The sequence below is a fragment of the Sturnira hondurensis genome, unplaced genomic scaffold, assembly GCF_014824575.4.
Source record: "Sturnira hondurensis isolate 20B ecotype Veracruz unplaced genomic scaffold, ASM1482457v3 Scaffold0005563, whole genome shotgun sequence".
Lineage (NCBI taxonomy): Eukaryota > Metazoa > Chordata > Mammalia > Chiroptera > Phyllostomidae > Sturnira > Sturnira hondurensis.
In genome coordinates this window covers 401601-427776 of record NW_028078194.1, presented here as the reverse complement: position 1 = coordinate 427776, position 26176 = coordinate 401601, and the positions used below count along the sequence as shown (strand labels likewise).

The window sequence follows — 26176 nt, the reverse complement described above, 5'->3', positions numbered from 1 at the left end:
TCCCATGTCTTCCTCTTTCTTAGTTTACTTCTGCATTTTACTGGAACGTATTCTCCCATACCTTCCCAAAAAGGTTGTGTAGGAGATCAAGTTTCGGCATCCCTAAATATCTGAAAGTTTGTATATTCTACCTTTATGCTTGATTGGTAATTTGAGGAAGTCTAGAATATTTCTAAATTGATATTTTACATATGTGATATTTGAATGCACATTTGTAACTAAATTAACATAGTAAATATTCATAGAAAAATGAGTGAATGAGATATGAGGCAGTAGAGACAAGTGTAGATCTTCTTTTTCAACTTGATTTTGAAAAGAGAAAGGAGAGTGAAATAACTAAATAGAATACAAGATAGAGAAGACTTCCTTTTTTCCCCTCCCTTTACTAAAAAAAAAAAGGATTTGGAATATTTATAGACTTGAAGAAATGATCTAACAGAGACTAAAATGCAAATAAATATGGTCTTGGTCCTAGAAAAGAGAGGAATTAGTAGAGCAGTCAGCCTTGTACAAGAGGGTAATTTGTTTATTCAATATTGGAGACAGGTAGATTGAAGGAGATGGAGGCTTCGTTGATGATAGAGACGAGAGGGACAGGAAGTTGAGGCAATCCATGCCTCATGGATAACCTTTATTTTCTCTGTTTAGTTGAAGGCCGGGGTAGGTTCTGAGAGAGAGAGAATAGAGGAGGTGGGAGGGATGCACCCAACAGCGCAGTACAGTTCTGGGGAATGGGAGAGAGCTGGACAGAGGAGTATAATAGGAATGCCAAGAAGTTCTGAATTACAAAAGATAACCCAGTCCTAAGTTTTAGAATCCTAAAAATCAGATAGTAGGCACATGAGATAAAGAGTCACTTCCCCTTTCCATGTAGCCAGGATGGTCAGGGTCAGGTTTGGATGGGAAAAGCAGAAACAGAGAGAGAGTACCTCGGATCGCTTCGCAACCAATAGGCCTTTACTGAACATGAAGTTTCCACTTCCCCACAGACGGCCCTCCCACCAGAAGATCAAGTTCCTAAGGGTGTCCAGGCACTGCACAAACGTGCTTTCATCCCACAGTGTGGAACTGCTTCAAAATGTGCTGCCCAGGTGGTGACAGAGGCAAGGAAGTGAGAACACGTTTAACAACTTGTTTACAGGCAAGGTGCCTTTCAAAGGTTTTTTGTTGTTGTGTGTAGTTTTCTCTTGCAAGATGTGATTCATGCAGTAGCATTGCCAAATGTGTTTAGTAGCATGCCAGGCTTCTAGGGAAGTCTACTACTGTACTCTATTCAAACTGCCCACACACCCCACGTTTTGCAGATGGAGAAACGGAGGGAGGCATAGAGTGGGGAAGTAAGGTCACAGAGCTAGTACACAGGAGCACTGAGAATCAAACTGGTGCCTGACCTGGTCCAAAGCCTGAACCTTAAACCATCATCCATTTTTCCTGAAACACGCACATACATTTGGCACACTCATTCACTCGCTTAATACATCTTGAACAATTTTCTGCTTGAGTAAAGAGAGGAGAGAAAGCCCCCCGAACCCCATGTTAGGTGTCCTTCATGGTGCTTTCCCATACCCACCACTGACAAACCCTGGGAGCCGAGCTGGTGGAGCCCTAACATTCATCTGAACACAGACTGAGCACACGATAAAGACCAAACGTGTAGCAAACAGAGCTTCTGTGAGGCTCTCTTATCAGAACTGTGACTGATGTACATCAAAAAATAAAATTAGATTTTCTGATTTTAGAAAATCAGAAAATAACTCAAGTTATTCTTTTTTTGGAACCTGTTAGCTAGAGTAGCACTGTCCAGTAGAAATGTAATGCAAGTCATATATATATATATATATATATATATGATTTTAAATTATCCAGTAACCATGTTTTAAAAGTACAAGGACACAGAAATTAGTTTAGTAATTTAACCCAATATATCCCCAAATTATTTTAACATGTAATCAATATTAAAAACTTATTGATTATATATTTGAAATGTGGTATGTAGTTTATGCTTTCAGCAGATCTCGATTTGGACTGGTCACATTTCTGGCACTCAGGAGGAGCCTCATGGGGCTAGTATTGGACAGCTCAGAGTTAGGAAGCTCCTTGTTGCAAGGCAAACTTGGTCTTGCTAAAATTCCACTCACAGCTCTGGTTACGTTTTGTGGAGTGAGAAAGCATCACTCCATCCCTCTGAGGGGCCTTTGCCTCTCTCAATGCTACAGGTATGGAACACAGGTCTGGAATTAAAAGCCCTAGGCCATCTACTGAGCTGGTGTTAAAGCCGGGATGAGATTGCAAACGTTCTAACTCCTGTGCTAGCTATGCTCTTCCCCGAATGCCATGATACTTTCTGTCACAAGGCAGACTTCTTAGACTTGAAAATATTCTTGGGCTCCTGTTTTCAAGGNCACTCACAGCTCTGGTTACGTTTTGTGGAGTGAGAAAGCATCACTCCATCCCTCTGAGGGGCCTTTGCCTCTCTCAATGCTACAGGTATGGAACACAGGTCTGGAATTAAAAGCCCTAGGCCATCTACTGAGCTGGTGTTAAAGCCGGGATGAGATTGCAAACGTTCTAACTCCTGTGCTGGCTATGCTCTTCCCCAAATGCCATGATACTTTCTGTCACAAGGCAGACTTCTTAGACTTGAAAATATTCTTGGGCTCCTGTTTTTCAAGGCAAATCCTTTTAGTTGTTCTCACATATGCCTCCCAGACCCGCCCTTTGCCTGTCACAGCATTTTGCGTATGGCAGGCACTCTATAAATGGCTTTTAATCAAATGAGATTTGTGCAGTTTGTAAAAACAGTACCTATACAATGTGTTGTTCGATTGTTCTTCTGTAGTTTCTTAAGCATTTTGGTATGTATACCATGGAAAATGCTGAGTCACATAATCACGAAGGAAAAACGAACTTTGAGAGAACCTGCCTAGCCCTCATGACATCTGGTAATTGCTGAATTATTTTCTAATGCTCTTAACTACCTGCTACAGAACAAATATAGTCTTTTTTCTGGGAATCAGTGTTAAACACACTGGCCTTTGTTACCCAGAATACATCCCTCTGGAGAATTAAGGCAATCTTTTCTCATTTCTGTGTCTGAACTCTCTCTCATTTCCCCTAATTTATCATAGATTGCTGCTAGTGATTCTCAGACCTCATTCTTAAGTTCCTTCTGCGCCCTAAAAATGCACTTGCTTGAGCCTTTTAGGTCAATGTTCTACTTGCTTCTTCCCCATCGAAATTCTTACACCAGTGACCCTCACAGTGTGGCCCCCGCAGCCCTGGTGGCACAGCAAGACCCTTTCAGGAAAACAACTAGCAGTATTTGTTAGTAGTAATAACATTCTAGCTTTTAAGTAAAACATTAATATTTTTAAAAACTTGTTATCTGCCACCATGAACCAGATAGCTTCTAGGTATTTAAAGACTTTTCTGCTGTGCTCAGGATGACAATAACAAATGTGATCTTTTTTTGCATTGTATAATGAAGTATGTCAACATCTGGACCAATGTTTTGTCCACTGGACAAGTCCATGGACCAATGTTTTCCAAATAACCCATGCTTGATGTTACAAAATCATGCATAGGCAAAAAAAATCCATTCACAGAACAACAATAAAACCTATGGGTTTGAATTAAACCAAGTACAAAAAGTTCATTGAAGATTTCCAATTCCATATTGCAACTAACCTTTAAGAAATTGTAACTTGTGGAGTTTGGTAGTATCAGACACAATTCTTTACAATTATCTGAAAGGGCTATTAAAATACTTCTCCCTTTTCTAACTACATATCTGTGCAAGGCCACATTTTCTCCATATGCTACAACCAAAACAATATGTCACAACAAATTAAATGCAGAAGCATATATGAAAACCATTTTATACTAAGCCAAGTAATAGATAAGAAAAAAGATTTTTTAAAAAGGCATCCTTCGCACTAAAATTGATTTGGAAAGTATAGTTATTTTATTAAAATGTTATTTATGTTACTATGTAATAAGTTTATTATTACTATTTTTAATTAATAAGTATCTGTCAGGTAATAAGAAATGTCTGCTACTATTTCTGATATGGTATAACCAACACAAGTAATAGCTCTTTGAGGTCCTCAATAAATTTTAAGAGTGTAAAGAAATCCTGAGACCAAAAAGCTTGAGAACTGCTTCTTACCCTGTTTTACCCTGTCCAGTTTGAAGATAATGCTCTTTAAAGAAAATAAGGTCTTATCAACTTGTTGAAGGAGGTAACATATAATACAAGAGTCCATGGCCTAGGCATGACTATGCCAAGTCATTAAGGCCAAGTCAATCCAAGCAGACTGACTTGGATTTAAGCTCTGGCTCTATCATTTTCTAGTTTTACTGTGTTCAGCAAGTTCTTGAACCTTTCTGTGCCTCAGTCCTCATGTATTGGATGGATGTAATTGTTACTTCCTACATTATGAGAATTAAATAGCAACTCTGTTAAACTCTTAAATCCAGAATTATCATTGTCATTACAAGGATTTGTATTACATTTTAGAAGTCATATGGTGCTAGCATCCCAATGGGGGAGGCATTCCAAAGTTCTGAATTTCTCTTCTTTCATCAGAAAGTCATTTCTCCAAACAGTTCAGTTTTTCTCCAAACTCACCTCAATGATTTCTCATAACAGATTTCTAGGTACTAGCAGCATTAAACATTGCATTTTTTTCTGTCATGAAATTGAAAAGCACATATTGTGTTTACATGATAGGTTGACTTTCCTGTGGCATTTTTGAAGAACATTTATATTTGGGCCCGATTGCCAAGGCTGAATCAAAAAGTTAACATAAGCAGGCAAGCAAAGCAATTACCAGATACCGACTCAGGATAAGCTTGGGAACTATCCAGTAATAAGTCTGTTATGTTTCAAAATTACTTTTATTACAGATACACAATTTAATGGACTCAATCAGAAAACTTTTCTTTGTGAATGTATATTTCACTTTGAACATTGCAAGCCATGGAGCATTTGAAACATGTTTTTATGTATCAAGCCTGTATAAAACACTATAATAGAAAACTCCCTAATCATGGTTGGCCCTATGATAATGCTAATTTTCACTCACTGTAATTGACAAACTGCAGAAACTTCTTCAAATGTATCTGAGGGAGCCACATGAATGTACTTGGATTATCTTATTAAGGTTTATTTGTTTAATCAACCCAGCTAGGATTAGACTGCAAGTCCTGTCTCATCTTCTGTGAGTGGTGGTTCTGATCTGTTTCATCTTCCAGGACTCTGCTGTGGTTTCCTAGGTCTGCTCTGTGTATGCCTGCTCAGGATCCGGCCCAGGACTTGTGGAAGTTCACACACAAGAATTAGAAGATCCACTCTCCAGCTCTCTCCTCTTCAGGATCCCCCCCAAACCCTAACACCCTGTGCTCTGGCCCAAAGGAAACTCTCTGGTTCTTCTTGGACAGAAAGCTGGGTTTCTCTGAGTTGTCAGCTGCTCATGCTCTCCACTGCTGTGTAGCTCCACCAGTGAGGCCACTCTTGGGGAAAAGCCAAAAAAGAGAAAAAGATGAGGAACATCCGCATATAGGTTTTTCTCCCCAACTCTTGACTCTGCTTCTGTTTACTTTTCAGTTCTTCAGTACTTGCTTTCTGTTCTTGGTCCAAAGATTTTTAATTGTATCAGAAAAAGAGATGGGCTTGAGTAGTTTTATTCCATATTGGCTGGGAACCAAGTTCCTCTCCCTACTCCTCCAAATTTTATCTTCCACCACTCTCCCCTGTCACTTATTCTGTTCTAGCCTCTCTCTCTCTCTCTTTTTAATATTTATTTTTAGCGAGAGGAGAAAGGAAGGAGAAAAGAGTGGGAGAGAAACATCAATGTGTCATTGCCTCTCATGTGTCCCCTACTAGGGACCTGGCCTGCAAGCCAGGCAGGGTCCCTGACTGGCAATTGAAGCGGCAACCCTTTGCTTCACAGGCCGGTGCTCAATCCACTGAGCTACACCAGCCATGGCTGGCCTCTCTCCTTCTGGTTCCCTAAATGGCATGTTTGTTCCTACACCAAGCATTTGCACTTGTTTTCTCCTGTGTAAAATCTGGCTCCCCACTCTAAAGTATAAGCACTATATATGACTTTTTCTGCCTTGTACACTACTGATTCCAATTGGACACAGTAGGCAAGTAGCGGCATACTTGTTGGGTGGCTGGTTGGCCCGCTTAACTGAGAACCAATGATTTAAAACTGGGTATTCTAGTTCGAGCAAAAATAAAGTACAAGTTTATTCAAGGGACTTAAAAGAGCTCTCAAGCTGCCTTGATATCAAAATGTGCCAACATCTTACCTGTCAAGAACTTTGCAAGACAGAGTTATTCTCTTTCATGGCTCAAACAGTTGCTAAATACTGATTTTGCAGGACTCACACCTTGCACTCAAGTTTTTCTTCCATCAGTAATAAAGAATATTGGCAGGACTCCGTGACCCAGTAATTATTTAGGCCTTTGTTTTTGTTTGGTTTGTAAATCTGATTCTGTTTCAGAAGTAGTCAACTGCCTTGAGCTTTTCAAGCAACTCCTAATCAAGATGTCACTTCAGTAAATCATGTTCGAGTGGTATTTTTACTTTAACCTATTGGATTTTTTAATAAAAACAATGGTTCAGTCTTTTCCAAGGAGAGCCAAACACAGTGAGTGGTGTCTGCTGAGTCTAGCAAAGGGAAGTTTTTACCTTATGCCTACTTTCTTACTAGAGACTAAAAATTATAATGTACCCTTTCAAACATTTATACAATATACAGTACTAAGAAGTCAAAGAAGCTCATGCGTTATTCGTATGCTTTGTGCTGATTGGACAGTAAACAAAGTATTAGCTCATTAATTACCTATAAAACAGAGTTCCCTTGTTAAGAATTAATGATGTAAAATGTTGGGCTTTCTTAACAATGACATCTTCATGGAAATATTGAAATTAGAAAGTTTCCTAATTTTCACATCTACTTCTGGAATTTAAATACATTTCTTTTCCTTACAGAGAATAAGAATTGGAAAATTAAAATTTTATACTTCAAAACCATGATTAAAATTGAAAAGAGAAACATAAACATGACTCTAATTTGCTGATTGTTCCAAATTTGCATGTCATGAAGTTAATTCAACCACTTCAGTTCTCTGTCTCACTACATAGATAGTATTGTCATACTTAGAGAATATTATTAAACGGAAAAACATAACTACATTTTCCCAAGTCTCAGGAAAAAAAGTTATTTCAAGAAGCATAAACACTACTGTAAAAACATGGCATACTTCCTTATAAACTGGTTTTGGGGCTTATTTATCAATGTTTAAAAGTTTAAAGATTTAATGTTTAAAGGAGCAATCACAATACTATTGGAAAGTACTCTCAAATTCAATGAGGCAGGTTCAGGAGACATTCCTAGTAAGTGAAATTTAACCCTTACGCTAAGACCAAAGAATAACGTAACATTTTTTTTTCTAAATTTACGTGACAAGCCCTAGTTGGTATGGCTCAATGGATTGATTGAGTGCCACTGTCCTTTGGACCAAAGGGTCTTTGGTTTGATTCCCAGTCTAGGGCAGATGCATGGGCTGCAGGCTGGCTCCCCGTGGGGGAGTGCGAGAGGCAACCACACACTGATGTTTCTCTCCCTCTCCTCTCTAAAATGAATAAATAAAATCTTAAAGTAAATTTACAAAACAAGTTTTCTCACATTAAGGAAACGCACTGAGCTATACCTTAAATTTTTCCTAAACAGAAAAAAAACAAACAAAAAAAACAAACAAAAAAACTTCATTAGAGTAAAAACAAGATGCAAAATTGCCAAGAAAAACATCTTTAAAATCATTTGGAATCCTAAAGATTAAAAATTAAAAGCTAAGAGTTAACATTTTCTTTCAAAATATCATGCCTAATTATATGTACCTGCCCTGATGAGAGGAAGAAGCTGATTACTAATAAATATCAGTTAATAATTCTCTGACAGCCCTGACTAGTATGGCTCAGTGGATTGAACCCAAAGGTCACAGGTCAATTCCCAGTAAAGGCACATGCCTGGACTGTGGGCCAGATCCCCAGGAGCGGGCCTGCAAGAGGCAACTACAGTGATGTTTCTCTCCCTCTCTCCCTCTCCATCTCTCTAAAAAATAAGTCTTTAAAAAATTAAAAATAAAAACAATGCTCTGATAAAGTTGTAATTTTTTTTGTATCAAATTAATCCAGTTATACTATTTTCCCCTTGACCATAAAGTTAAACTTCTTGGATCTTAAAATAGAGTAGAAAAAGGGAGGTTTCTCTCTTTGTGGAAAAAATATTTCTTTTACTATTTAGATATTCATACTTTTCCAAAGGTTTCTGCTTGTGAGCTAAGAATTAAAACATACAGGCCTGGGCCATAAACTTCACCCCTCTTGTTTCCAACTCAAAATTTATAACTTGTTTCCCATCAGTAAATCATAAATGACATTCCTTTCAGCTTTACAGAAATGTTTAAGGCCATAACAGAACCTGAACTTCTACTGAAGCAGTATCAAATATTTTCAAATATAACCACATACATTCAGCACTGTAAAAAAAATTGTTTTAATGAACTTACTCTGAGAATGAGGAAATACAGATTTTTATAGGTTTTCCCAACTGATTTAGAAAAAATTATTTAAAACACTGACTATCTTGGGTGATAACTCTTAAAAATTCTCCATAGATATACCAATAATAATCTTAAATCACGAAGTAATATAAAGTTGTAAAAGGTGAGGATAAATCTTACAGAGGATAATGAGCACTTCCTGCAGTTTGAAAGGATGAGAAAATCGGCCACCATGGTTGAATGGGTCTGTTCAGTTCTCACCTTTCCAGGGAGGCCTACTCCAGACTGCCCTATCCAACACTGCGATCTCCCCCCGCTGCAAATGCCCTTCCACATTTCCTCCCCCAGAGCACGTAGTGCCATACATATGGTATGTCATCACCTACTATCCCTTGTGAGACTGCAAGCTCCAGAAGGACAGGGATCTGCTGCTCATCCACTCATATCCCAAGCATGCCAACCGTGGAGTGACTTGTAATTTCGTTTCTTACTGCATCATGTTGTTTGTTTACAGATGTCACTCGTTTTGCTTCATTTTTACCTTCCAGTTGGTTGCTCAAGAAATTTATCTCGGATCCTTCCAAAATATTAGTTACACCATAATTAATTATGCTATGGTAACAAATTATTCCATACCAGCATAAACTAATTATTAAAGCTCATGCTAAAATCTAACACGTTCAATGTAGAGAAAAGATTTGAGTAAATTCTTTTCCAAATGGTCACTCAACACTGACCAGGAATATGTCATTTCTGGTCAGCACATTAAGGAAAGAGAGAAGCTAGAGGATTGTACAAGAGATTTTATTTTTAATGTCTTTCCTCAAAAATGTCACATAACTTTCAGTGCTATTTCATTGCAATAAAATAATTATAATGGTCCCATCTAACCTCAAGGGGTAGAGATTTAAGAAAGCATGTGGAATGTTTGGTGATAATTACTGTAACATATGCGTCTCATATTTCACAGCGTGTATCACAATTTATAATTATTTTAATAACGTTTATTTTCTCTACTAGAGTGGAAACTCCTTAAGAGGAACAGAGGGTGTCTGTTTTGATCACTAATATATTCCAAGCATCTGTTATATATAGCAGTGACTTGATACTTGCTGAATAAAAAGTTTAAAACCAACTATTCAAAAATATTTATCCTTTTAATTTGTTAGAGAAAAAATACTCTCCGTAGGAAACCACAGGAAAGCATTTCTATTTCTTATATCCATCAGTAGCCAAATGGAAATTGATATAAACATTTCCAATACACCAACTTTGGTTAAATGCAAACTTTGAAAATAACTCATTAATGCACACATCAACATGCTACTAACAAACCCATTAATATTCAAGATTCATTAAAGTATGACAAAAGTCATCCAGGATTAACACTTTCATTAAAACGAACATGAACTTTCAGTAAGAACTGTTTTGCCTGACTCAAACTACTTTAATTTCTAAAGTTGGAGTCCAGCATGCTCACGCATGCGCACGCTCTCTCTCTCGCTCTCTCTCTCACACACACACACACACACAGCCCATTAGGGCATTAGAACAATATAAATAAGGAAGAGAGGAAAGAAGGGAGGAAGGGAGAACACTAAAAGGGGGATATATGAACGTGAGATATCATCTGGACAATTATATAGAATAGGTAGAAAATCTTAAATGTGCACGTAAATTAAAACCAATAAATGATATGCTACCGAGAGCCACAAGTAATCATTTTAAGAATTTCACTACAGTAAACAGACTTCACAAAGTGAAACACTGCACCATGGCCACAAGCCTTGCTCCATCCACACAAACAGAATCTCTGACCATTTTAAGGACAAATGAAAATCCATATGCAATAAAAGAGATATAAATTACTTTTAATTTTAAAAAAAGAAAAATATATAACCTTGTTAAACACTTCATTAGAAAATATGCAGCTTTATTTTAAAATGTGGTAATGCTCAAAGATGGCAGCTGACTTCACTCACGTGTGTAAAAATGTTCTTAAAATATCAATACATTGGCTTGTAAGTTAAGTACTGCCCTCCAGCTAAATTCTCAAATAACTGTCAATACTTTTATGTTCTGGGATAAGCCCACCACTGAACCAAACAAGGTAAGTTCTAGAGCCAAAGGTGAAACATTTATGAAATACTGCTTTTGATGTGACAGAAATCACATGGGCACACAGATTTAAAGACAACGAAGTGATAAACCAGATTTGCCTTTTTTAAGGTGTTAAAATAACTCACTCTAAATTAAACAACTGCTCGGGAATCCCCAAAACTGAAAATCTCATCCTTTTTACACCCATAAGGGAAATAGAAAAGATGAAGATTACTAATAGTGTTTCACATATTCTTGTTGATCTATTTAACACGTAATTCCAAAATGCAAGTATTTAAAATGGTGTTTGAAGAGAAATACTACAATGTCAATCTTGTGTATGCTAAATAAATATGACTGTTTTACTTACTTAGACATATATCATCCTGATGCCAACAGTATTTAAACACTCACGACTAACTTGCTTTATCGGGAAGGGCTCTCAACAATTGCATATAACCTGCACCTGAAGCATTAGAAAGACTCAAGCCCCCGTTCATTTCCTGATGTTAGTGAACACACTACAGATCCGTGACAGAAATACTAAGCTGAAAGGCTCTGAGAGTGTGCAGAGTACAGATTTCATTTCTAAAGAAAATATACATGAATATACAAAAAAGTGATTGTAGTCACTAAAGCATTAACAATGCCTTTATCTCCAGGTGGTGGGATTATGAGTGATTATTTTGTTATAGTAAAGTCTTCTCAAAATAATTTAAGAATCAAAGCTTTTACCATCAATAAAATTTTGTCCTTACCTGTTTTCACATAACAAACTTTTAAAGCTACTAACCAACATGAATTTGTCAGAACATCTACTACATTCTGACATAGTTGTAAGATCTCTTGAAAGATGGAAAAATAGCAACATCATGGCCATAAAAGAACACATTTTCTCTAAAATTGAAAACAACTGACAAGCAAACCATTAGACTTCCTATAGCTACATAATTATAGGAAAATCAGTCTCTAACATTGCATCTTTAAAAGTTTTAAAATATTTTCCTTTTATCTTTTTTACTACTTTTTAAGTACTGTACTTATACCAGTTCAGACAGAATATTTATTATTATTTCCATTCATGAGCATTTCTCTCTGTACTAGTAACGGCACTCCTAATCAAAATGTTACTCAAGCTATTTAAGTTTCAGATGTGTGGTTAATTGCCTGGCAACAACAAAAGAACACAACATGTTTCATGTTAGCAGCAAATCGACTAGATTTAAGGGTCTTGATTTTTTGGAAGCCTTTGGAAGCCTGCATGTTAAACACTGGTGATTTTTAAATTCTCAATGGAAATGGTGATGGCATTCACTTTACTAAGCTAGCTCAAATTAGTGTGGTAAGAGCACGAATAAAGACAAAATTGCCAGTAACTTCCTATTTTTCAGAAATCACTATGATCCTATAAATCATTTTTAACTGCAGTATACTTTTCAACCATATTTAAAAGAAGTGTGTATACACATACTTTTCATACTTCTTTATATTATACATCATTCATTTACTTTTAAAAAGTCACATGAAGAAAATGTAAACTTGAAGTAACATTAAATTCCACTGTTACATAAATGGTCTGCTTTATTTTCAAAACATTTGTATAGCCACACTTTCCCTTATTACCTTACTATGCTTTGGTGAAAGAATATGCCTTAGTCTTTAGGCTTTTAAGAATATTAGAAATACAAGACTGAATTCAAGTATACCAAGTTCTTTAAACTCTTCTGGAATATCCATTTTTAAACAACACTAGTCACAATGAGTAGATGAAGCTTTCCATAGGTTGATGGCAGACCAGAATCAGAGAATGAAAAGGCCACAAATTGAAACCTGAAGCATCAAATCTGTTCTGGACAGTTACCTGCAGACCTCTGGCTTAGTTCCCCCCTGCCCGAAAAAGCACACTTTTTCAAGAAGCTTGGGTTTTCAAGATTAGAATGTTATATACTGTGCTCCGAACAATTTAGGCCTTGACCAAAGCCCTTAAAAGTGCCTTTCTCAAACATGAGTAGACTGATACTCCACTCCCAAGCTGACAAAGCCCGTGTTTTAATTACTGCAGACTGTGGAGGACAGCAGGAAAAAAACTGACAGAAAACTTATTAATTACATTTGGCTGCCCATCATTTAAAGTGTCAACAAATTTAAGCCATTTTTAATTATACTCTGATTTAATAAAACACCCACACAATGACAAGAATGAGACTTTAATCAGTTTTAAGTGGAGTTTATAACACTAAGAGATAAAGGGTTGTTAACAACACAATAACAAATGGACATCTGATTGGTATGAGGCATTATCCTGTACACACGTTTTTTTGTGTATCCTCAGTGCATAGCATTTACACACAGAGCCACTGCTGCACAGCACAAGAGTATCTGAAGAGGCTGAATCAGAGTAAGGCTGTTTAACAGACTGAAATTTTTTAGTATATATATTCTATGTGAAAACTGATTGAACTTTTGAACTGGCAGGGTAGAAGGCAACTTTGCCAAATACCGCAGTTAAAGCCCCCACTTTAGTGCACAGTTCCACCCCTTCCATCTGCATGCATGACACATTTAACAGTATTTAAAGGTAAACGAGGCACTTTGTGGCAACCACAGCCATCGTTATAAACATATTGCACAAATTTTCTAGAACTAAACATTTAACTTGTACCCTTTTATTTTTTAAAGCTGAAACATTTGATGCTGCCAGTAAACTCCACTTAAGTTTATAACCTGTGCCACAGCAAAGAATGGTGATGCTATTTACTCAACTACCTTTAATAATTATGGCAAAAAATGTCCAAGAGGAGCTACAGAGGACTTGTGATGGTACATGGCCCAATTGTAAGCTTTCTTAAAAGTGATGCCTTCAAGTAACTTCAGACATGTAAGCGGCTGCACATCCAAAATGTCTATGAAAACATTCCAGAAACTCAGAGATTACCTACAGAATGCATTTCAGGCTAATTATGAATACTGTCATAAATAAAGTTTTAATAAGGACTCGAAAACTTTCAGTCATAGCAATTCTTGTCAAATTCTATGGGGATGGTAACTGAAATAAAGGAGAGTAATATGTATAATATATATTTATATATAATATATATAAAATGCCATTTTTCCATTTCCAATGACTACACCATAAAATGTAAGCAAGGCTTCTCAAAAACATTGAAACATTCAAAATCAAAACCCTCATTCAGACCTTCACATTCCAAAGGAAAAATAATAACAGTGCAAAAGCCCATTATAATGTCATTATTTATGACCTGGCCTTCCATGTTACATATTGGAACAATACAAGTTATGCTTTAATATACTGTGCCCAAAACTGTAACAAATAACAGTATTAACAACTATCTTTAAAACATCAATGGTTGATTTTCAACTTAGTCAACAATTTTCAGCTTTTATGAAAGACACGATGGCATAAATTTCAATGGTGAGGCCTTAGGAATAGTTCTCTCTGATCTTAGCAATTTAACTTATGAGAAATCAATCAATTTTTTATATATCAATGTTTAAATATAAATGGGTAAATCCTAAGAGCTTTGTTAAAAATTTAAAAATTTTATTTGTTGAATGAATGACTAGGTATGGAAAACATATGTCAATGTTATTTACTAAGAATATTTTAGATGAAGTTTTGCCTAATCTACTTACCATCAAACTCTATAAATGCTGCTTTAATAGGTCCTATGCAATTGGTGTTTGTAAATTAACTACGTCAGACCACAGCTAACGAACAATTTCAGCACCAATAAGTTATTGAAAATGAGATTTTACACCATTAAGAAATAAATTGCCTGGATAGTCAAATGTTTCAAAATCAAGGTATAATTTGAAAGACACCAAATTTCTGGGAAAAAATTCTTTTAATAATATCTTCACATTAGCTTTACAATAGTAGTTGTACTCTGCTTAAAACCGTATGCAGTCTGGGCATATCAAATATATGATATTTAAGAAGTGAAAATGAAGCCCTAGTCCTAACTCTAGCACTATGAAGAAATAATTCAACACTGCACATTAAAAAAAAATCTATTCTTTCAATAGCAAATCGTTAAAAGCATTATGTGGGACAATTTCTACTGAAAAAGTAAATGCCTTATTACTTGTACAGTGCTGAAATTTTACTGCAACTCTAATTTCCTTTTTAACACAAATAATGTCCTTTTAAATATAAACATTATATGTATTCAGTATTCAAGTAAAATTCCCTAACAGTTAATGACATTTAAAATATGTGCAAAACTGCAAAACTCATTGTAATAGAATGTGTAAGGTCAAAAGGGTGGAACGGCTGACAGCTATCGGATCGAGTAAGTGCATCGTAAATCCTCAAAGGAAAAAAAAAAATCTGCTTAAAACTGTAGACTCTCAAATTGAAATTTCCTGTGCAGCATTACAAAATAGTTTATATCTAATGAGAAAACAAGCTTGCAGGCAGCACATGAAGCATCCACAGCAGGTATATGATTGAAAACTGATAAAATATGTGTAAGTTGTTGACTGATGTAGGTAATAATAGCATCTGACTTTTAGCACTGGCCTTGATTACACAGGAGATGGAGCAGTCATTACAATTGAGAAAACATATTTAATAAATCATTGTCAATTTTTATAATGTTTCAAGCCCATTCTTTGTTGATAGCCTCCACATTTATATGGTTAAGTCATTGTTGCTGTGTTTCTACTACAACCACATTATTTTATTATCCCTTCATTTGTGGATTCTCAAGATGTTATGGAAGGTTCATTCCTCTACCCCAATACACATTCACTCCCTCTAGCTGCCTTTTCTAGCACCAATATGCTTAAAAAAAATAAAATAAAATGCACAAACAACAAGCAGTGACAGCGGCCAATTCCTCAAATACCCAGATTAGTAACTGTAGCATGCCAAAGAAAGGTGCATGTCAATAGCTGAAGATGGTAGATGGTTCAGAGTCCAGCACAAAATATATTCCTTTCTGAGCATTCCTTCCATTCCCCTAACCCAAATACATGCATTAGAATGTAGCACAACCCTTTAGAAACTCCTCCAGCCAACTGCAAACTTATCTGTTGCCACAAGTGCAAAGGGGTAGGATGTGAACCTGTATATCATCACAAAGCTCTTTAGCCACTTCAGTTGGTGACAGAACACAAAATGAGAAATTCCTACGTATACGCATCAGTCTGTCTCCACTTTTTATAAAACTGGAATAAAATGGGAAAGTGCCATCTTTATTTATCCTAATTGAATTTTAAATGTCCTTTTGACACAAAAAGGTATATATACATGACACAGCTACACAACCTTTTTCCAACTGGACAACAAGTGTCAAAACCCTGTGGATGTATAGGGTAAAACAAGATTGGTCAGGAAAAGAGAATTGTTCCTACAACTGGTAATCTGACACAATGTCCTATTGCCATTAAAAAAAAAAGGTCCATTTTCAGTTTATTCAAGTTTGTTTTCATGGTGTTTTATCCCTCTTGATAAAAAAAAATTCAGACTTTTGTAATTTGTGTATGCTGATCTTCATCAAAAGGTTCATTCTCTGGATCAGAGTCAGTGGTGTCAGAATACCTATAATGATCAGGTTCATTGTCACTAACATCTGGTGTTACAGAAGTTGAACTGCTAGCCTCTGGATTTGATGGCTCCTCTACTGTTTTTGTGAAGTACAGCTTCACCTAGAGAAAAAGAGAGAAAGTTTAAATGAAAAATCCTTAAATGTGACTAATCTTAAATTACTTAGTATATATTTTTAGCAGATTCATTTTTAAGTACCATGACAAACATGATTTTTAAAATGCAGAGCTGCCTTTTAAATGACTATCTTAAAATTTCCTACATTGTCTTTCTTGTTATATGCTGAAAAGATAAAGTGGGATGTTAATATACACATGTTTTATAAAGATTTTATTTACTAAATATATTTTTAATAAGCATAAGTGCAAGTGTTAACTAAATATACAAAAGAAATACAGAGACTGAAGTTCATCAATAGTTCACATAACACATTTTCAATCACAAAATTCAATTCACTAATAGTTGAGTTCCAAAAGAATGTTTCACTACCTACCTATCTGAAACTCAATGTATTTTTTGATACAAACAATATTAAACAAACACAAATATTACAGTATATAAAATATTGATTGACAATGTTGTTTAGGATCCCAACAGCCCTAAAATCTGAAGGAAGGAGAAGAATGTTAATATTATACAGTGGTCTAAATAGATAACTAAGGGAACTTACAGACTTAAGCTAAAATAATTGTCAAAATTGCTCTACAAGGCAGGCAGTTCCATTTTAAAGGAGAGGATGCTAAGGCTCAAAAGGGTTAGGTAACCTGCTGAAGACCACATATCTCCTAGACAGTGGATGCAGGACTTAAATTAGATTTGACTTAAAATCCTTTGCTCCTTCCATTATATCTACAGCCTCTCCCCCCACTGTCCAAGAGTCCCTATCAGTTCTCTTTCTTCTCTTACACCCAACAATCACTCCACCAGTAATCTTTTCAGTTCTACCTTCAAAATACTATGAACAGTTCGTCCTGGAACAACCAATGCAAGGGTTAGGAACACCAACCCCCGTCCAGTAGAAAATCCAAGTGCAACTTCTGACTCCTCAGAAACTTGACTACAGCTGTCCCCCACTATCCATGAGGAACTGGCTCCAGGACAGCAAAATTCGTGGATGCTCTAGTACCTTATACAGAATGGCACAGAATCAGGTATACAGTGGCCCTCTGTTGGTTGAATCTGCGGATGCAAAACCCAGAGACATGGAGAGCCAAATGTGTATTTACTGAAAAAGATCTGAATATAAATGGACCCACACAGTTCAAACCCATAGAACTGAGGAATCAACTGTAGGCCATATCTGACAGCTTCTCATCAGAAGCTTCCCCTTCTGCCACTACTCCAGTCCAAGCAACCGCCGTTTCTCATCTGAACTAAAGCACTGCAACAGCCTTTAACTAATCTCTCAGCTTCCATTCTTATCTCCACTCTCTACTCTTCTCTCCAGTCTATACATTGAATAAGTGGACAGAGTGACCTTTTAAAGAAGACACTCATCTTTCTTGTGCTGAAAACACTCTAATGTCTTCACACTTGGACTAGCGTGATTTAGTGAAAATTATTTATCAATCCATCCTCAAATACACCAAGCTCACTCCTGTGACAGGGCTTCTGCACCTGCATTTTCCTCTTTTCTCAGATACTTAGATGGCTCACTCATTTCATGCAGGCCTCTAATTAAATGTCACCTGCTTGGGGAGGCCTTCTCTACCGTCCTGCTCAAAAACACACCAACATCATTCTCTAGCCCATCTCTGCTTCATTTTTTTCAGAGCACTTACCATTATATATTTGTTTACTGATAATTAAAATAATTTTATGCATAATCATAAATATAAAATATCTTATAATATTAAAACAGAAAATAATAAAACTGGAGGAGATCATACTTTAAAAGCTAGTGATTGAGGAAAACACAGAATTCAAGAAAAGAAAGAAAACGGAAACCTGTTGATTCTAAAAGGCACTTCTAAACACTTAAAAGAAATAAAGATCTAAAGAAAACTAATATTGGATCTATTTTCATTTAAAACATGTAGTTACCCTTCCTTTTTATAGTACTAGCAATATTCTTATAATTACAAAGCTTTGGTTGGTTTTGTTATATTATAAAATGGAACGAAGCAAAAAAGAGAATTTTTAAAAAGAAAAAGGAGGAGGGAGGGTATGGTGAAAGCAAGGGGAAGAAGTCAAGTAGAGTCCAAAGTGGGAAAAGGAAAGAGAAAAATGGCAAATCTCCATCTGGGAACCTGGAGAATACTTACCTATATGTAGAAATGGAAACAGAAACGCATACACATGCCACATGAAATTAAAACAAACCAAACAATTCCATAAAAATAGAAAACCGTTTTAGAAAGGCAAAAACAGGAAAGGATAAAGAGTGTAACTTTCAGGCCACATGAAATTGAGGCTAGGACTACAATATGAGAAAGGCACTCATGTGAAGGGTAAGGGAAAGGCTGACAGTGGAGAGGTACAGGGAGAAAGAAAAGAACTGGAAAGACCAGAAGCAAAAGAGCTTCGCATTTTGAAGAAATGAAGACAGACCAGTATGGGTGAATCTCAGGGAACAAGAATGTGTCTCGACTTGATGCAGGAGGTAGTCAAAAACCACAGTATCTTCAAGAAGTGTAAATAAGAGTGACACAATCGAGTCTATTATTTTTAAGATTACTCTGAGGGCACTGAAAATAAATTGGAGGGGTATAAGAATCAAACCAGTGAGAACAATCCATACAAATCATTCTCAAATGATTTCGAGTTCTCTCCTACCTTTCTTTCCCCATTTCTCCTTCATATCCTACTTACTTAACTCCCCTCCCCAAAGTCTGGCCCAAATTTCACCAAACAATAAAGGAAGGGGAGGGCAGCACTCATGGCTCTTTACACATCCTGGATTTCAGACTGCTTCTCCATAAATATTACTTCTAAATCATAATTAAATTAAAAATCAGTCAAACAAGTTCTTCACTAGCTATACACCTAGAATGAAACAAACACACACACAAAGCCACCCATCAACTCAAAATGATTTTAACTAACCTTAAAATTTGGAGAAAAGTATCGGTTGGCCTTGTCTTTATTTGCTTTGTCGAGATCATTTTTTGTTAAAGTGAGTACTAAATATTCCTTGTCATTATCTGCCCGCTCTATACTGCAAATACTATCAATTTCTTGATCACATAGACTTCCATTTTCTACTTTTTCTGAGGTTTCCTCTGGTCCTGGTATGAAGAATGTATTTACCCAAAAATGAAACATTTTGTCCTAAAAAATAAAAATATGTCATTTTTAATACTTTTAAAAAGAAAATGTTACCTATATTCATTTTCAGTCTTTGCCACAAGAAATTAAAAAAAATAAGCCATTTGTCATTTGATATTTTGAATAATGGTAAACACAAATATTAATCCTTGGCAACCTGTGGGTTATCTGTTGCATCTAATTCACCTAAGATTTTTTTTTCTTTTACTCAAATTTTAAATTGCCAATGTAGTCCACAAGTTCTAAGATAACTTACTTTTACTTTAAAACCTTAAGTAAAATATCTCCTTTCTAGTCTAATATTAGCTTTATAACTATTTTGAGCTTATATGCATGCATTTAAAAATTCAGAAATGGATTTAATATTGTTTCAACAAGTTATCTTTTACAAAATTTATTTTAACAAAAGTTTCTTGAAATGCCAGTATAACCTCCCAGAGAAGCAAGGCAGATATATTTTTACTGATACAACAATACAAACATTAAGTGGCTCTAGTTTCTTAACTGACAACAAATGTTTGAAAAAATTCATAATAAAATTGGAGTGGGGGAAAAGAGGTTAAGTACTTTTGAATTTTTTATGTTATAAAACACATTTTGTTTTGTTTTTTAATGGAGTGATCTTTTCTTTTTAGACACTTTTATAAAGAGGTTGTCAGTTCTACTTTCCAGTAGAGAACAAACACGAAAATCAGCCTCCAGCCATGGGCAGCTGCTCTCCTCAAGGCCTAGGATCGTCTTTACCCAAGTGATGGGGTGGAGGTGTGTACTTCCTCTCCTTTACTAGCTTATCCTGCTGTCTTATGATGGTACTAAGTCACTTCTCTTCTGCCGAATCAGATATTCTATGAAATCATCTTATTCTACCTTGCACTCTTTCTTTGCACAAATACTGACAATTCCATGTGCACATTCTAACCCTTCTTTTTCAAAAGGATGGCACCAAGATGGAATTGTGTGAGGCTGCTCAGCACTCTGGGTTGTCACCCAGTGATTTAAGTCAATGCTGAGCCTTTTCTGTATATCAAAGAAAGGCATGGTGTCCTGAAGCAGTGCCCTGATCCACACTCCCTGGCTGAGGGTACCGGATGATCTCTAAAATGCCTATTTTTAAGGAATCACTTCTTACTAATAACCTGAGGCCTTGTTAATCAAAAACAACATCAGAAGCTCATCACTTCAAACCTTTCTCGAATGCTCTCTTTCCTAATTACTAAAATTTGGTCTGCATGGATCATCTGACAATGATGAATGGCCTTATGACACCTTATCTGATAACATTTACATTTCCCCCCCTAATTTATCTTCAAGTTATTCTTCCCACCAGGAAAATGTTATGCCCTTAAGTATCTTATATCTTAAAGGTCTTTGTATCTTTTAACAGTATCTAGCAAAGCAATATTATGTCTTTTAAAAAATATTTGTTAATTTTAATTATTTTTGCAAAGTCTCTGAATTAGAAAGTACACATATAATTTTACTTAAAGTCAGAAGAAAATAAGCTAGTAATAATTAAATTTTCAGCTCTGGATGGTATAGCTCAGTGGATTGAACGCAGGCCTGCGAACCACACAATCGCAGTTCGATTCCCAGTCAGGGCACATGCCTGGGTTGCAGGCCAGTTCCCAGCAGGGGACTCACGAGAGGCAACCATACATTGATATTTCTCTCCTTCTCTCTCCTTCCCTTCCCCTCTAAAGATAAATAAATAAAAATTTAAATAAAAAAGAAAATTAAAAAAAAAAATAATAAATTTTCAGAAATGTGGATTCTATATATATACACATTATTATACTATACTCATTTTTGTTTAAATTACTGCAAGCATTTATAACAGGAAGGGTAAATCATATAAAATGTAAATACATGTAAGATAATCCAAGATACAAATATATTATAAATGTTCAATCTTCACACATTTTACATGTGTTAATATAACCCATAGGTGGTAATAACTGAAATGATTAAGAAATGAAAAATAGTGATTTAAGTGCCTGTTTTTTAAAGCAAAATATAAACTTCTAAGTGTACTTGTATTACAATGAACATAACAGAAAAAAACTACCTTAATTTTAGAACATTTACTATCACACCTTGGATTATTAAAAAACAATTATTCAAAGTTACTGAGGTATATTTATACAGAACAAGCAAGAAATGAGTTTCTGATGAAAAGAATCAGTTTAGCATTTTGTGATTTTTCTAACTAGTTGGATTCTAAGTAAAGGAAATTATATTTATTCTAGTAAGTCAAAGTAGAGTTTAAAATTTTGGTAGTAAATACAACTTCCTCTTATTTTCTTTAAAAAAAAAAAGCTAAAGATCAGGAAAGCTAAATCAATCCTATTACTGAGAATATCTAAAAATTGGCTATATGTTACCTAGTATGTGTCTAATGAAGTATTAATAATATACAAAGCTAGAATTTTTGTTCATTACCACCTGAAAATTTTGTATCTTATCTTCATTTTAAATATTCACTTATACTATTTTAAAACAAGATAAATTGTTTTAAAATAGACACTCATATTTTCTAAATATAGCTCAATAAGATACAAACCTTGCTGTTCTAAAACCGTGTATTTAAATAATGCCTCATTTTTCATTCTTTATTACTTCCTCTTCATACCTATTTCTCTCCCAGCTACAAATCGAAATATTCAGTAAATCTGAAGAAGCTAAAGATACAATGATCTAACTGTAAGAAACACAAACTGGGAAATGTGGTTTGTGTCATTACACAAGACCATGAAACAGATCTTATTTATATATATATGCAAAATTTTTTGAAATTCATGATCATATGCTAACTTCTCAAGTCTAATAAAATTATAATGGATTTCATGGGGTATATATACAATTTTTAATATTTTTAAAAATTTCTTTATATAACCCAAATTAAAGAAAATTAATCTCAAAGTACTTAAGTCTTAAAAGACCACATGGCCTTTTACTTCTAACAGGATTATTTGCCATTATAATGGCTAATCAATACCATAGTAAGCAATACATATACGAACCTAATAGAAAACGTATTATAATTCATTAGATATTAGTCAGAAAATAAAATACATCTTTTAATCTCTTACAGGTTTCTTTTTTGGTAAGACTTTGTTTATCTATTTTTAGGCAGAGGGAAAGGGAGGGAAAATGACAGGGAGAGACACATTGATGTGAAACATGGATTGGGTTGCCTCCCATTTGTGGGACCAAACTGCAACCAAGGCAAGTGCCCTGATCGGGAATTGAACTGGTGGCCCTTTGCTGTGTGGGAGAACACCTAACCAAATGAGCCACACCAGTCAGGGCCACAGACTGACTTCTGCCTAAGCAAATAGTTTAAGCAAAAGATCTAAGGTTGCTATTTAAGATACGGTTATTTTGAATATTTTCCCCAAGAAAAGTAAAGTACAAACCTTTTTTAGCTTGTTCTGTTTGTGGAAGAACTCTACTTTGATGTCACCACACACGGGCAATGGCTGAGGGAACTCAAAATACATGAACTTGTCTTCCCGCCGTGTGGGTCCTGAATTGGAGGAATATATCTTCACCTTTAGCTGGCAGACCACAAAATGAGGATCTGCACGGTTAAATACATATAAGTATCATTTCACAGAAAATGCCTTTAACTTTAACTATCAAATTGTCAAAAACTATCTTAATGATTAATATTAGCAATCATAGTAACGTGGCTTTTATAACTTGATCTAAAACAAATCAATGAAAATAAATTAGGTAAAAAAATATAATCAATACAAGATTTTCCCTAATCTCGACCTTCAATATAAGGTTCTATTATTGGCATGAAAGTTAATTTATTTAATAAATTTCAAATCCAAACATTAGATTTCTAGCACTATAGTAACATAAGAACTTTAATATTAAAATGATGTTAAAATATAATATAAATGATTCGGAGCACTAAAAATGCTAAAATAATTTTCTGGCACATCTATGAACTGCATAAAAGGTAGCTTTTAAAAATTATTTTAAAGTCTCTACCATGTAACAAAATCCACAAAGTATAATCTATAAAAAGTGTATACTAAATTCTGTAAAGACAATTCTCAGTACTTATGAAAATATTAAACATCATTAATTTTACCTACAAGCCACATTTTATTTTTAAAGGTATATAAAGCAACCATGATGAGAAACAGAAAGGATTTGAAATGTCTGCAAAAAACTGTAACAGACACCAAGTACAAATTTTAGGGCATCCCCCTCCCTCTTAAACACACACGAGATTCGGTAACAATTATTTTGGTTTTGGCCTACATCTGTTTTTAAAAAAAATGATAAAACATGGCCTCTCAAAATGTATCATGCTTATGTATTAGCAATGCAACAAAAAGGGAATTAAGGTGTCAAAAAGTGAAGAATCATGTTTTATATTTTTAAATCTCATAAATATACCTAATGACATTAATGATGGAAATTATAAAGATATGAATGTTAAAATCCTAGGACTTTATAAAAATTTTAAATTATCTAAGTAATTTGACAAAGCATATAATTAATTTGTAGTACACCAAGTTCAAAAACAAGCCCGTTAAAAAGAAAGTGATTAACCTTACAAGGATTAGAAATCGGTTTGGAAGGAAACATGGCAAGATGATCAAGAAACAAAATAAAGCCTGTATACAGTACATGAGAAATATATGTATGTATATACATACAGAGACACAAAATTCTCAGCACCAAAAGGCATTACACTCAAAGATGAAAAAAAAAGTATCACATTCTTTATCAATGTGCCCAACAACTAAGAACAAGGTAAAAACCTTATCCCAACTAAATGAATGTTCCCATTTAATAAATATCTACAAGCTCATCTATACAGTATCTAAAGCAATATAGGCAATCACATAATAAACAGGATTGATCAAAGCGTATGGGGTTATTCTAATTTGGATTGTGGATTAAATTTTCCCAGATATATGCATATTTGTAAGATATTTATCATGAGAAAAAGGATCTCTAAAAAGGAGAAACATTACACAAATAGTTAATAATTTTCACTTCCTTGACTAACAATTCAAAGTACAATAAGCCATTTTACATGATAAGTTTTACTGGGAAGTCTAGCTTGAAGAAACAACCAACCAAGTAAGATTTCAAAGCTGTGAATGAAAAGCAGCAAGACTGAAAATGCCTTGTAACCTTATTAATTCAATATTAATTCAAACTCCAGTAATTCAGAATTTAATAATCCCGATTTCAGAACTTTAAAAAGCAAATTAACTATTTAAGTCATATTGCATCTAAAATGTGTTACTTAGAAATTCCCTCATCTAATTGTTTGCTTAGTTTGCTTTTTTGTTTGCTTGTTTGTTTGTTTTTTAGGTTCAGTTTTTGATGAGTTTGCCGTCATTTTACTGTTCATATTTTTTATCACCTTCTTTTTCTTAGATAAGTCCCTTTAACATTTCATATAATAAGGGCTTGGTGATGATGAACTCCTTTAATTAGAAGAGGAACAGAATCACAGAAATGGAGATCACATGAAGGGTTATCAGGAGGGAGGGGGCGAGGGGAAGAATGGGGGAAAAGGTACAGGAAATAAGAAGCATAAATGGTAGGTACAAAATAGAAAAGGGGACATTAAGAATAACATAGGAAATGGAGAAGCTAAAGAACTTATATGCCCCACCCATGGACATGAACTAGGCGAGGGAATGCTAGTGGGAAGGGAGGTACAGGGTGGAGGAGAATAAAAGAGAGGGAAAAAATGAGACAACTGTAATAGCACAATCAATAAAATATATTTTTTAAAAAGAAATTTCCTCAAAACCTAAGCGAAAATGTTGTAATAAAAGTAGAAAGTATTTGTTCAAATCACTAAAGAAACGAATTTTCTTTATAATACAAATTTCACATTTTAAATACAAGTCCAACATTAGTATGGTTCTGTTGACTTCTAAGACACAGTTCAGATATATCCTTTGTATGACTGTGTTCTAAAGATTGGTACCTAGTAAAAAACTCCAGAATTTAATTTTCTCAGATATATACACAGTGAGAACAGGATTGAGAGAAAAATCAGAGTGATGATATTTCATTAACATTTTAACCATTTAAGATACACAGAATATAGTAAATTTTCCTTTATTTAGAAACATTAAGACAAAAATAAAATTTTTAAAAAGTTGTTAATCCCTGACAATTTTGCAGAAGACACTTCATTTTCACAAGTTGTGTTTTCTTCACTGATTCCTCTTGAAAACAAATCGTTGCAACTCCCCTCGTTTCTGTCAGTCCTCACCACTCCCCTAACCATTCCCATCTTCCATAGCCCCACGCCACCTCTACATGAAATGCTCAACTTTCCTGATGCTTCCCAAAACATCTGACAACTCTCTCATGTAAAGATTCAAAGCAATACTTTCAAGTACTCACTGAGTATCTACCTTCCTGTAAACAGCTCACCTTCACCTGAATTAAAACATGTTTAAAACCATATCAGCATTCATGTCTCCAAGTCTCAGATTCACTTCTCCTAAGTGAACTATTCACCTGATCAGGATCAAAACTCTGACAAAATCTCCAAATATAAATGGCAAAAAGAAAAACTAATCTGCCTTGCCAGAGTGGCTCAGTTGGTTGGAGCATCATCCTGTGTATCAAAAGGTTGTGGGTTTGATCCCTGGTCAGGGCAT

At 35.0% G+C, this 26176-nt stretch overlaps 1 protein-coding gene and 1 pseudogene across 1 annotated transcript in view; both read right to left on the bottom strand.

Annotated features, from left to right (window-relative positions):
- Nucleotides 1-9366: 9366 nt before the first annotated feature.
- PTEN (phosphatase and tensin homolog) overlaps nt 9367-26176 on the bottom strand; it is a 94391-nt gene continuing 77581 nt past the window's right edge. The window contains exons 9-11 of the mRNA XM_037047409.1: nt 22934-23097; nt 19296-19520; nt 9367-16351 (exon numbers count right to left, since the gene is read on the bottom strand). Coding sequence (XP_036903304.1) covers nt 16166-16351; nt 19296-19520; nt 22934-23097 — 575 coding nt within the window. The 3' untranslated portion in view covers nt 9367-16165. The remainder of the gene's footprint in view (nt 16352-19295; nt 19521-22933; nt 23098-26176) is intronic.
- LOC118987941 (NADH dehydrogenase [ubiquinone] iron-sulfur protein 5-like) lies at nt 20124-20971 on the bottom strand (annotated as a pseudogene).